Genomic DNA, 14,424 nt, shown 5'->3' on the forward strand with positions numbered 1-14,424 from the left:
TTCTGATTACACAAAACAGAAAGTAAAAGAAACTTCTACTAAATTCTAGAAGTTTCGAGAAAATTCTAGAACATTGTCGAACGTTACTTTAAAAACTAGTTATCCTTTTTTAAGTGATGTAATACGCTATTTTCATAAGTTCTGATAAGACGTTACTGGCTTAGAATTACATTTTAAATGAAAAATTATATATATTATATATTTTTAATTTTCATTAAAAAAATAAAGACCTCATTATAATTTTTGTTGTAATGCTTGTTTACGCATGACTTTTTTTTTTTTAATACGTTTGTCCTAACATGTTTTTTTTTTTTTTTTTATAAATAGTGATGTGATGTGCCTTTTGGTCAAGATCAAAGTGTAGTATCTGTTCTTTAGATGCTGCAGTTTGCTGCACTTCATTTTCTTGTTCTCTTTCGGTGGAGGAGAAATCCTTCACGACTGAGACAATTTTTATTTTTGTACCTTTTCTCCGCGTTAAAAAACGACCCTGGTGTCTAACTCTGTCCCGTGGGGAGGCATAGTAAATAGGTACAATTATAAAATGTAAAACTAATAATGTTTTTATTTAAAAAAAAAAAAAAAAAAAAAAGGGGAGGTATTTCTGTAGTTTATAATCCATGCTGTTTTTAAAGTTAAATTATTTTTTACGGTACTTTTGTTTATTAAATTGTTAAGTGAAAGTACAAAATAGTAAACAAAGACTCCTTCCCAAGTTAAGAATGGGTTCCTAAATAATAACGTTATTATTTCAGGACGTTTCGTAAACTGCAAAAGTACCAAAAAAATTGCATAAACTATTTAAAATCATATCAACACTCGTTAAGAAAATATAAACAAAGAAACAACTATTTTATCTCCTAGTACGATAGAAGAAAAATAGTACTTGACAAAGTGATAGCAAAACAAAAAGCAAGTACTCCGTTGGATATTTTATTTTAAATGAATTTGTACAAATAATGTAAATAATTTATTTCGTAAATAAATTAAAAAAAAACAAAAAAAAACTACCTATGTTAGTGCAGTAAGTAAATTAAATATAATTAGAATTGAGCTGATTAAATATTTTTGTTGTTAATTAATCTCGAAGTTCTAGAAATCCAGCTGATTTTTGATTGGCTAACGAAAGTTAACATTCAGTGCGTCTTTATGACGTAACGAGTTCTGATTGGCTATCGGGAATTTTCTGGAATGTTCGAGAAGTCTGTCAGAGTATATAATAAATGATCGGCGTGTTTTCCTGCTATTTGTCCGTTTACTTGTGCGCGTATACATTAAAAAAAAAAAAAAAAAAAAAAAAAAGGAGACCGAAAGGAAACTAATTTTCATTGGATTTACAGTGGAAACTGGTAAATAACAATAACTCAAACGAGTGGAACACAATTACATCCAAAAAAATGGGCAAGGATTATTATAAAATCCTCGGAATAGCAAAGGGTGCCTCCGATGATGATGTGAGGAAGGCCTATCGCAAGATGGCCCTGAAATATCATCCAGATAAAAACAAATCGCCCGGAGCTGAAGAAAAATTCAAGGAGATTGCCGAAGCCTATGAGGTTTTATCGGATAAGGAGAAACGAAAAATGTATGATGATTATGGCGAGGACGGTCTCCGGGGAGGTATGCCCTCTGGCACTGGAGAGCACCCAGGTAACTTCACCTCTTACACTTTCCATGGCGATCCACACGAGACCTTCCGAATGTTTTTCGGCGACGAGAATCCCTTCCAGGGTTTCTTCTCATTTGGCGGAGGTCCCGGTGGAGGCGGTGGCAGCCGACCTCACCAATTTGGCGGTTTCGGCCACGATGTCGACATGGATATGGACATGGACGAACCGTTTTCCAGACAGTTTGGCCGCCAAGGCTTCAGCTCTGGCGGTCAGCCTTTCCACCGGCGCAAAGAACAGGACAAGCCGATCGTTCGAGATTTACCTGTTAGTCTGGAGGACATTTGTACAGGCTGCACGAAAAAGATGAAGATAACGCGCAATATTTCGCAGCCCAACGGGCAGACAATCAAGGAGGAGAAGATCTTGACTATCGATATTAAACCTGGCTGGAAAGCCGGCACAAAAATTACGTTCCCGAAGGAGGGAGACCAAACTCCGTATAATATCCCCGCAGATGTTGTGTTTGTAATTCGTGATAAGCGACACACCCAATTCACCAGAGATGGTAATGATATCCGATTCACGGCGAAAATATCTTTAACAGATGTAAGCTTTTTTTTTTTTTTTTTTTGTCTTCTATACGTGTACGATGTTTATAGTTTACAGTTTCAAGTTTCGTAACCCGTTGTTTATTCATCTCAGAGTTGTATTGCTCGGAGTGGTCATCTACAAAATGAAACGATTTTCAAATTGTATTTTTTTTAAACGAACACGCGAACAGAAAACTTGATCTGTTCGTTTATTTAAAAAATACAATTTGGGAAAGCTGGTTTCATTGTGCTAACAGCTCCGCACAAAACCTTTGTAAACACCGGGTGACGAAACTTGATAACCATTTATATATATTAAGTACTGTGATGTTTCTTTAAACGTGAACAATGATTTTTATGCCCCTCCCGCCCTCGATATTTTGATATCGGAATGAACATCAAATTTTCAGATAAAGTAGATTTTTAACCTTATCTATTCGTTATTTGTTGTGTTTGACGTGGATCGGACTCCTGACCAAAGCAAAGGGAGTTCCCATGAACGTGGCATCTTATTCCGAAGAATTGTTATAAACATTTGAGCATAAACCTAAACCAAATTTTCATGTTTAAAATTCTAAATTTAGGAAATTCATACGTAGTTTTTATCTTCGTTTGTTTAATGTTGTTAAACTAGTGATTATTAAAAACAGTAAAATCATAACAAACTGCATCGAAAATGTTAATGACTGTTTTCGTCGAAATTTAATAGACTCGCTCCCGTTCCAGAAATACACACACACACACACACACACACACACACACACACACACATATATATATATATATATATATATATATATATAGGGTTTGTATTACTGTACACACAGATTCGAAAAAGTTGTCAAAAAACAAATATATAACAAATAAATGTTATCAAAGGCAAGATAAGTTACTTTTCTACCAAACTGGATATATTTTTTGTGTTTTTATTCAATGTAACATGTTTATTCAGCTCGAAAAACATGCAGTGTTTACCGATGTATTGGAACATTCAAGATGGCGCCCGACTGTCTCTTTAACACGGTAAGTTTGGGAAAAGATGTTATAAATAATAAACTAGACAAAATACTATTAAAAAACAACCGAATATATGTCAAGTTATGTCACGGTAACATATATTGAGCGAATTTCTAACAGTATTTTGTCTAGTTTATTATTTATAATACCTTTTCCCAAACTTACCCTCTCCGAGAGAGAGTCGGCCGCCATTTTGAATTTTCCAATACATCGGTAACCACTGTCAGCTTTTCGAGCTGAATAAACATGTTACATTAAATAAAAACACGAAAAATATGTCCAGTTTGGTAGAAAAATAACTTATCTTACCTTTGATAACACTTATTTGTTATATATTTGTTTTTTGACAACTTTTTCGAATCTGTGTACAGTAATACAAACCCATATATAATATATATATAATCGAATTTTAGTTATTCAATAAATTTTAAAATTTATGACGTGAAATGGTAAAATTTCAAATCAAATAAAGGCTGAAGGAAGGATCGGTCGAAAATTATGTACCTGTAAAAGTTTTTTTAATTTTTTTTTCATAATATTTTGTATTCCCCCTGCACGTCACCAATTGAAAATGAATAAAGAAGTTATAAGCTTTTATACTTTTCGTATTCTTTTTTATACATTTCCATATATATATATGTGTGTGTGTGTGTGTGTGTGATTTCCAGATGGTTCCCAATGCACGTAAAACAAACAAAAACATCCGATGGAAGACTGGAGTAAAATTACCAAGGATTTAACAGTCCCTAATCAAACTTTTGACAATGTTATAAAAACGGATACCTTTTTTTTTTTTCTTTCACTAATCCTAAATCCGAATGGTTAAGAAAAGCTACGTTCGACGTATGTTACTGTTAAGTCTAATTTCATCCATAGTCTCCTCTTTTTCACCGCACGAAATGACCCATACTTTATTTATATTTTTTGCTTTTTAAACGTGTAATTAATGCCATAATTACTAATTGACAAAAAAGATTCCAACTTCGTTAACATTTCGAACATATGTTGGCCATAATCTAATAGAAAGTGATTCTGAAACCTTTGATTGGAAAGTAATTTTTGGTTTTAAGTTTAAAGGTAAATTCCTAGTATAGTTGATCTCGATTTTTTTTTTTTTTTTAACAAAGAAATTTATGAATTTTTGACCGTCTGTTTTATCAAAGAACGAAAATGTTTTTGTCGCAAAGGCAAAACATGCAGTATTTTTGGTGTTTTTAAAGCCTTTTTAAAATCCTAATTAAACATCTTTTTGCTATTGAAACTTAAATTTGAGTGTCTGGAGTGATACGATATGAATTTATATTTTTGGTTTTATTGTAAGTTTTTTAAACTATTCATGACATGGCCGTTTATTTTTTACGACTGAAGTATTTTTACATGTGTCAGTATTAAGTTACCTTTTTATCAACTATGTTTTGAATAATTTTCTATATTAAATTTAGACGGACCTGAACGAGAACTATCCCCTCCCAAGAACAACCTCATGTTAAAAACGGCTTTGTTTTTTTTTTGTTGTTTTTTTGCAACTTTTTCAGTGGATTATTGATTGGACACTTATGGAGGGGGGGGGGTGATTCTCGTTCAGGTCTGCCAAAAATTTTTATACATGCACACAAATATAGTTTCGAAAAACTTCTAATCGTTACAATGTTTACTATATAAAAAATAAATATTAGTATTTTAACGATGAAATATTTTACACGTAAATTAAACATTTTTGGCTAATTCTTGAAGTTTGACAATTAGTCTTTAAGTAAAAATAATACGAAAAAGAAAACTTTAAATTTTACAATTTGATGATATTTTAGGAATCCTAGTTTGAATTTAAATTGTGAATTTAAAATATTTTTACAATTCTCTTAAATACGCAAATCTTTCCCCTCCCCCCGTTTTACGATGTCATAAATTTGACATTTTCCCTGTTTTTCTAAATATTGTTTCTAAATTCTTTTGATATAAATCGCATAGATTCAAATAGTTAATACTTTGACCTTAAAAAACGGCCCAGTTTTATGGCTTTCTTCTGTGTAGGTCGACAAGCCAACTTTGATATTCGACTCTTTAAAATGGCTAAATTAACTTGGAAGTAGCAGTTGCCGTAAGACTTTTTTTTTTTTTTTTTGCCCATAATTACATCCACGTTTTATTTCTTTATAAATCCTACCACGTTTTTTTTTTTTTTTTACACAATAGTTTTATATTATGAGATGTCATGGTTCTGAGTTGCTTTTGAAAGATTTGTAAATTATTTATTTCTAGAAATCTTTCTTTCCAAGAAAACTAGAACAATTTTATTGTAGATAAAATTGACGTGTTACGGATTTTAAAGAAAACCTACTCGTTGAAAACTGACATTCAGAAGTCCTAGCCTGAGGCAATTTTTTTTTTTGTCCCAATCTAGAATGCACCTTTTGGGAAACTGAATTTACCTTATTAAAAACAGGGTGCGGGTTTGTATTACTGTACACATAGATGCGAAAAAGTTGTCAGAAAACAAATATATAACAAATAAATGCTATCAAATGCAAGATAAGTTACTTTTCTATCTAACTGGATATGTTTTTAGTGTTTTTATTTAATGTAACATGTTTATTCAGCTCGAAAAACAGTTTACCGATGTATTGGAAAATTTAAAATGGCACCGACTCTTTGACACAATAAGTTTGGAAAAGAGTTAAAAATAAAAAAATTGCAAAATACTGTTAAAAACGCACCAAATAATGTCACGGTAACATATATTGAGTGAGTTTCTAACCGTATTTTGTGTATTTTATTTTAAATTTACAACTCCTTTCTCCAAACTTACTGAGAGAATCGAGCGCCATTTAAATTTTTTCAATTACATCGGTAAACACTGTATTTTTTTTTTTTTTTTTTACGAGCTGAATAAACAAAAAGCACTAATAACATATCCAGTTAGGCAGAAAAGTAACTTATTGGTGCTTCTTCAGTTTATTGCCGAAATTGAAGACGCCATTTTTTTCCACGCACTTGCTAGTAAAATTTAAGGAATATATCATTATCTGTCCGAACGATTACTTCCGGAAAGGGACATTTTTTTTTTTTTATAAATAACAAAAAAATAATTTAATTGGAAATGCTTCGATTTTAATTAATGAGAACGGGGAAATTTTTCATGGATCATTTTTTTTATTATTATTAAAAACAAAATGAAATGACATGTTCATAATGGTTTAAAAATTTATCAAAATAATTGTAAAAACATTGATTGAAAGGTTTGCGTAAAAAATATATATTTTTAAATTGGGTTTGAATAAGTTTTTTTTCTCGAACAAATAAATAATTTTAAACAAATTAATTTAAATGATTGTTTTTTCTTTTTTTAACGAGGAAGTTTTTTTGTTTTGTTTTTTTAACTGGGAAGTGGGTACAGTTCTTTCATCAACTCTAAAATACTTCTTAGCGGACTATCTCCAAACTTTTGCTGCCACATAAATTCGGCTAGATATGACTCCACCATATGCGTGTGAGTTCCACATTCTAGTTTCTTTCTTTTTGCCTCACACCACATGCGCTCAACATGGTTTGTGGTTGCATTTGTAATTGGGTCCACAAAATTATATTGGTGATTCAGTATTCACGCGCAAATGGGGGAGTCCTTCCTGAGCCAGATTGTCATAGGCATTCCAGCACCAGCAATCTAACACTATTGTCGCTCCCGGTCTTATGAACCGCTTTATTACTGGAATTAATGTTCCCGCATCTCTACGGGGAATAGTTACCGGAAAACCTGATCTTGTGGCAGGTTCATATCCCCAAAAAACCCATAGCTGGCGTGGTAACCGGCCAGTGTGATGGTTTTAAAACACTTTCGTGTATCCCTTTCCGGAAGTAATCGTTCGGCCAGATAATGATATATTCCTTAAATTTTACTAGCAAGCGCGGGTAAATGTTTACTTTAACTACAACAGAACACCGACCAATAAAATTTAGTTTTTTATAGGTTTTCGGGATCGCTGACAACGAATCTGATATTCAACCCCGTCGCAAATTTACCGTTTGCATGGTATTAACCCTAGAACCCTCGCACTATTTTGTGCCAACTCACCGCCATCGTTTATGCTATTAGATGATGCGTCTGCGCATGGACGCGCGTAGTAAGGTGACTTGTCACATGGCGGAAGAATTTTTAAACAGACATTTGAAATAAGAATGTTTTCAAAAACAAAATGTGGTTCATTTTTCTGTGTTACGTAGTTTTTGATATTTTTTAATTGATCTAAAAATAAAAATTAAGTTTTCACGAGCGATTTACAAAAACATTTTTATTTTTCGTTTTTTTTTTTTTTTTAAGGTGTGTATTCAATTAAAGAACTTGTACAACATTTAAGAGATCCTTCTGCAGTTTAATTTACCGTTTTACGCGCGTGCGACACCACCCGTCCCCTTGCCCCCCTGCCCCTCACCGCCCGACCCCCTAATGTAAACAGAATTTTTGTGAAAAATTAAACAGTTCTTCTGCTCGGTGTATGTCGGCGCGTTACTTAGGGTAAAACGGTGTGGAGGGGGGGGGGGTCGGAAAAACGGTAAATTAAACTGCAGAAGCATCTCTTACATGTTGTACAAGTTCTTTAATTGAATACACCCCTTGCAATCCCCCCCCCAAAAAAAAAACGACAAAAATGTTTTTGTAAATCGCTCGTGAAAACTTAATTTGTTTTTGATCAATCAAAAACCATCAAAAACTACGTAACACAGAAAAATCAACCACGTTTTGTTTTTGAAAACATTCTTATTTCAAATGTCTGCTTAAAAATTCTTCCGCCATGTGACAAGTCACCTTACTAGGCGCGTCCATGAGCGGACGCATCATGTAAGAATAGCATAAACGATGGCGGTGAGTGAGTTGGCACAAAATAGTGCGAGGGTTCTAGGGTTAATATCATGCAAACGGTAAATTTGCGACGTGTTTGAATATCAGATTCATTGTTAGCGACACCGAAAACCTATAAAAAAACAAATTTTATTGGTCGGTGTTTTGTTGTAGTTAAAGTAAACATTTTGTTATATTTGTTTTTTGACAACTTTTTCGAATCTGTACAGTAATAAACCCCCCCCCCCCAGGATGCTTATTTAGAATTACACTTTTTGAAAAATACAAATCTCTAATGTCGTCACGGAACGAAGATGTCATAAGAAAAATCACAAATTGATCAAGTATTTAAGTTTTGTTAACTAAGAAAATAAAAATTTACGATTTTTGGGCGTTTCTATAACAAATGTATTCATTATAAGGTTGAATTCTCGATGTTTCGAATGGAGTTGTCCCCCTTTTATGCTGGATCCAAAACATGGCCGAGCAAAAATCATTGTCTTGCTTCGTCATAAAATTTGATTTTCTTGGTTAAAAAAAAAAAAAAAAAAAAAAACTTGGATCAATTTACGTGATTTTTGGAATATGACATCTGCGTTTTGTGACGAGTACGTACATCAAAGATTTTTCCGTATTTTTTTAAAGGTGTAATTCTAAGCAAGTATTAAAAAAAAAAAAAAAACGACCTTAGCAAAATAGTCTTTTCTATTCAACATCGTTCAAAGTACATATTTTAATTTAAATAAGTAAATATTAATTAGTTGATTAAAACGATGTTAAATTGTTAAAATGAAATTAAATGTAAAATTGTACGTGTGTCTCAAATTCTTTTATTTGAATTGATTTAATTTTCTGTATGCAAGGCAATCATGAAATTGTCAGCATTTTTTATCGTCTTATCTGTTATGGTGCTATTTACTTGCCTCCCCACGAGGGCAGTTACACACATGATTTATTTTTTAATGTGGGGAAAATCCAGCTCCCATAAAACGGACATCTGACTTTCCCTTCACTAACCAAGGACAGAATATACAGAATAGCATCAGAGCAGATACTCCACTTTGTTCCTAGCAAAGAGTGTTTTTTCTGTCAGTGTTTTGATGTTTTACATAAATTTGATTTAAAGAAAAAAATGATCAATTTATTTATATATATATATATATATATATATATATATATATATATATAAATAAATCTGTATTTTTATGTGTAATTCGAGATAAGCACCAATACTTTGGATGGTAAAAAATTAGCGCTCATCAAAATACAGAAAACCAGTTTTTTTTTTTTATCATTATTCAATTTCATCTAGAGAAATTACATTTTTTTTTTTTTTTTTTTTTAAACCTTTGAAAATCCACTGGAAATCAATTTTCGTTAAATTGCAGTAAAATGTCATTATTTTATGTATTTTAAATTATTCCATTTTTAAATGTAGATGGAGAAAAATCATTTGATCTCTTGAAATGGGTAAAAAAAACTAGCATTTTCTCCACTGCTACATTTGAAACACAAATAAAACTAAATTATTGCATTATTTTCCATAAATCTTGGTTAACAGTAATTTTACCATCAAAAATAACCATTTCCTAAAATGTTCCAATTTTATTTTTACCTAGAATATATTTATATTGGCTATCTAAGGAAGCACAATGTTCCATCATAAATCGTGCTGTAATTTTTGAATTGAAAAATGTTATTAGAATATTTTAATGTTGAAAACTTACACAACTGTTAAGCAAGACATTTTTGGAATATTAGGTACTTCTGCAGTTTACGAAACGTGCTAGTCTAGATAGTATCTTTTAATGTGTGAAAGAGAATAATTACCCCCCCCTCCCATATGTTAAGCATTGTTTTCTAAATCCTGTTTCAGTATGGTTCAAAAACTGGAGAAGTGTATGTATGTATGTATATACATGATTTTATTTTATAGAAAGAAATTAAATAGTGCTCAATTATTTAATAAGAGCATAAAATTAATGTTCCAGAAGATCAGGTCAAAGCAACCTAATATCATAGGTTTCATAATTTCTAAAGCTATTTATAGAAAAGTGTTTCAATTTTTATTTTTATGCTTAAAATGTAATTGAAAATTAGAATTTGGAGAATTACTAAAAAACAATTTACTATTGTGTATAAGTTAAAAATGTTTTTGTTTTTTCCAAATAAGAATGCATTTTAATGTTCATTTCGATTTAATTTCAGGCTCTTTGTGGAACAACTATTTATGTACCAACTATTGGTGGCCGGACCATCCCATTGCGACTTTCAGAAGTAATAAAACCCAACACAGTCAGACATATCAAAGGAGAAGGTGTACCATTAGCCAAGCAGACATCAAAAAGAGGGGACCTTATTATTGAGTTTGAGATTGTATTTCCTGATGAACTCTCTCGGCGAGCGAAACAAATACTTTCTGAAAACTTACCATCCTGATTTTTAATTTTTCTTTTTTGTTTGTAAAAAGTTGGGTGTAAAAATAAAATGTAAAGACAAAACTTGTAAAGAAAATGGAGCAGATTGTCCTGGGTATGACACGAAACTGCATCCAGTGGTGAGGCCCAATTTGGGAGCTGTGTGGAGTAACATCTTATGTACTACTCCCAGGAAGTTAACTCTGATCCAGGGTCCCATCTATGGGTCAAATAGAAACCATCATATACAGAGTATTTGTAAAAAAAAAAAATTTTTAAATGCCTACAAAAATGTACAGTTTTGGCATAAAAACGACCCAACAGCTAACGAAGGTTGATTTATGGATCTCTTCTGGATTTCATCTTTTAAGAAGTAACTGTTACTTTATCTCCTTTGATCCACTAAGAACAGCCACAGAAAACAAGTCCGTCTTGAACTGTTTAATTAGCCTTCGTGCAAGATATCTTTGTTGATGCTATGCATCTTTTAAAATCAAATTTGTAAATAAATATTTTCACTGATATTTTCAACTTTCTGCCTTGTTTTCAAACTACTTTTAATTCTATTTTCAGTATTTATGCAGAATATAGACTTTTTTCTTTCTAGATAGGATTTTCAAGTGAAATTCAATTTTTATAGTATGTTTTAAATTGTTGGGTGAAAGTACAGAATGGTTGCAAAATGTCCTCCGCATGTTAAGAATGGATTTCAAAATAACGGTATTAGTTTCAGCACAGTTTGTATTCTGCATATGTAGCCTAATTTCTCTTGTATAAATTGAATATTTTTTATTTAATGAATATTAATTTATAAACAGGTTTCTTTGGCAGCAGATTTATTTAATCATGGCTAAAGAATTAAAAACTGATTTTTATATATTTAAGGACCTGTGAGACAATTGTTCAAAATAGTTGTCCCCTAAAGATTGGAAAGAAACATTTTAAACACAAATGCAGAATATTTTGTCTACAAATTCAAAACAAAAATGTTAAGAGATGCAAACATTTTTTTTTCTCTTCTGCTTGATATGAATTTAAAAGCAAAAATACAGGTTTTTACAAAATATTTGTCTAGTAATAAATACAATATCACTAATAATTTGCCAAGACTTAATATAACGTAGGTACCATTGCAAAAAAACAAATAAAGAATTGCTGTTTTCTTGGTCAAAATCTATTCAATCTAACACTTATTGTTGACAAGTTTTTGACCTTGAAATAGTATTTTAATTTTTAGCTCCTGACATAGTCGTTTCATACTTTGTCTAAAGCGATTTTCATAAAAACAATTCACAATTATACGAAGATCATAATCTTTTGTAACAATCCTTTTCATGATCTGATTTGTTAAATCTGATTCACTAGTTATTTGTACTTTAAACAGCATTCACCTCTGATGGGTAGAGCTAGCTCCGTCCATCTTCGCCAGTTTCTCACAAACTAAGCTTAACAATTTGAAGTCAACAGGAGTTGGATGATCTCAAGCCACTTACTGTGCAAACAGTTCATACTGTAAACATGCAGGCTGAGTTTGGGTTCCAGATCAGTTTTTAACCATCAACCAGATTTTTCGGTGTCTGCCACATCACTTTTTTTAACCCTATACAAGAACTGGAAGGATTACTTTGTAGGTTATGGAGAGTAGAAAATGCATTGGGGATGCATTCTCAGCATCACTATAACTCTTGCTTCTCCCATTGTCTCAGTCCTCATTTAATGAGTGCTGACAGAGAGGGAAGAAAAAGCCGTATACTAGGTCAGTTTTTTTTCCTTTGCAGTCACATGAAATGTCTTTATTTTTCTTTTCTAGTTGCTATCCTTGTGGCCATGTCACTAATAAAGGTGCTGGGGTAAATGTTTTTCTTGGACTGATGTTATCAGTCTGATAGTCAGGAATCCAAACTCTGGATTCCTCCCCAAGGAGGCTGTTCCATCAGCAGGTGCAAAATACTGGGACTGCTGTGATGCCATTTAGTGAATTCTTGACCATTCTGGTGGAACTTCTGAATGCCATATTACAGCTTTTCCTCTTCATCTGCAAAAATCATTTCCCATTTACTTTTTGGCTCCCTCCCCACAACAAAGGAGGAATTGGTCTTGGTAATTCACTTTTGTTCATTCGTTCGCACTTTTCTCAATAACCACACTGGATTTTGAAATTCTGCACAAACATTAGTCATGGTGAAAGTAAATTTTTGCCAGAACAGATTTTCTGAACTGGTTTTTCCCAAATTCTTTTTCTTCCCCTCTCTGCCCTTCTCAAACAACTGTTGACTTCATCTACATATCTCCATATTTTTAAGAAACAATACAAGATTGAGCCCAGACCTCCAACTTCCAAAGTAAACCTCCACTACCAGATCTCCTGCAAGATCAGGGGGTCTACGTTCCAACCGTCCAGAAGTTGAAATCCAATTACAGGAAACCAAACCTGACCTATTATTCCTGTGTGAAATTAGCATTGGACTGACTGTGTCTCTAGATAAGTTTGCAATTAAAGGATATTCAAATTTGACATTCAAATCTAACCTCCAAGATCACCATGGAATATTTGCCTATATTAGTGATGGTTTTTCATGTGGTATGTACATCTACAGAGGAGATTGGTTGTTAAATTTTAATGCATCTGGCATCTAAAACCAAGCTTCTATTTCTATCATCAATGTTCTGACCCCAATTGAAATGAATGGCTCTCGTCTTGAAACACGGTTTTGAAAAACTTCAGGAACTAACCCTCACTCCTGATCTGGAATGGAACACATACATCAAATCTGTTGCCAAGATCACTGGAAATAATCATTCTACCACTCTGGTAGATATCTCGCTGCTGATGCAATTCTTTATCTGTATAAGAACAAAGTATATTTTAGAATGGAATTCTGTTGCTGCATTTGAGCAGCTTGGAGCCTCTATCTTGCCTTGATAGAGTTCAAAACTGGCTTTGAAATCTAGTAAGTAATACCCTTTTCTCTTCCCTGCAACCTCTTTCCCACAGAAGAGACGTTGCAATCCTCGTTATTCTCATAGCATATGCTTATTTGAGCTCCAATCTATGGTACTCCTTGCCAAACTTTCATAAAAACTTATCTAGTTGCAATCACTATCAACAATTTCTCCAACACTCTGTGCTTAAATCTAGACAGACTTCATGAACAAAGCTTTTTTGCAATAACTGCCCACCGGTGGAACTGTTTCACTGGCCTACTTTTCAGCTGACTATACTATGGTCATCTTCAAGTTTTATGTAAACAAGTTCTTATTGAACTTGCTCCTTAATCAAATTATACTCAATTTCCACAACTAATGATTACTAATAAGGATTCCAAAAAATTATATAATACTATGCTGTTGTCATGGTGACCTGTACATTCATTAATCCTTATCCTCTCATGCCTTGATAAGTGGTGACTTGTTTTTAAAAAAAAAAAAAAAAAAAAAAAATGAAACCTCAGTTGACAAGAGGAAATGATCTAATTAGTGCAGACGTCTCATGAGAATGACTTGTCGGAGAGATCTGATTCTGTTTCATATTCAATATTTCTGCAGCAACATCTAAGGTTTCAGAATCTTATATATATGGCAATTAAGCTAAACAGAATATTCCGCGTTTCATCCACGCTAGGATTCATCAGTCTTATGTGAGAAGTTTTGGTTGTCTCGTGTTTTTATATACGCACATTAAAAATGCAAGACAACCAAAACTCCTTGCATAGGCCTGATGAATCCTAGTATGGATGAAACACGGAATATTCTGTGTAGCTTAATTGCCATATACATTTTATAACTTACTACCTAACTCTACCTATGTATTAAAGTTTACACAAATTTATACTTTCGTATATTAATTTGTGATTAAATGAAGTAGTCATAATTATAAAACTCAAATGACCTTGTAACGAGTGATGTAACCCACTTTCCGGTTTACAACATCCGGTTGCGCATGAACATTAACCCAT

The 14,424-nt window shown here is 32.6% G+C and overlaps 1 protein-coding gene across 1 annotated transcript; it reads left to right on the forward strand.

The window, feature by feature from the left end:
• Positions 1 to 1,175: 1,175 nt before the first annotated feature.
• Positions 1,176 to 10,999, forward strand: LOC145280085 (dnaJ homolog subfamily B member 4-like). Its single transcript, XM_080131791.1, has 2 exons — positions 1,176 to 2,216; positions 10,260 to 10,999. Exons 1-2 carry the CDS (start codon positions 1,398 to 1,400, stop codon positions 10,488 to 10,490), a joined length of 1,050 nt encoding a protein of 349 aa, XP_079987917.1. The 5' UTR covers positions 1,176 to 1,397; the 3' UTR covers positions 10,491 to 10,999.
• The last annotated feature ends 3,425 nt before the right edge of the window (positions 11,000 to 14,424 follow it).

This window comes from Euprymna scolopes, chromosome 7 (genome assembly GCF_053919585.1).
Source record: "Euprymna scolopes isolate OS-2025 chromosome 7, ASM5391958v1, whole genome shotgun sequence".
NCBI classification, from domain to species: Eukaryota; Metazoa; Mollusca; class Cephalopoda; order Sepiida; family Sepiolidae; genus Euprymna; species Euprymna scolopes.

Coding starts and splice junctions, on each gene's coding strand:
- LOC145280085 (XM_080131791.1), top strand. CDS start 1,398: ATGGGCAAGGATTATTATAAAATCCTCGGAATAGCAAAGGGTGCCTCC. Junction 2,217..10,259: donor CGAAAATATCTTTAACAGAT/GTAAGCTTTTTT, acceptor ATTTAATTTCAG/GCTCTTTGTGGAACAACTAT.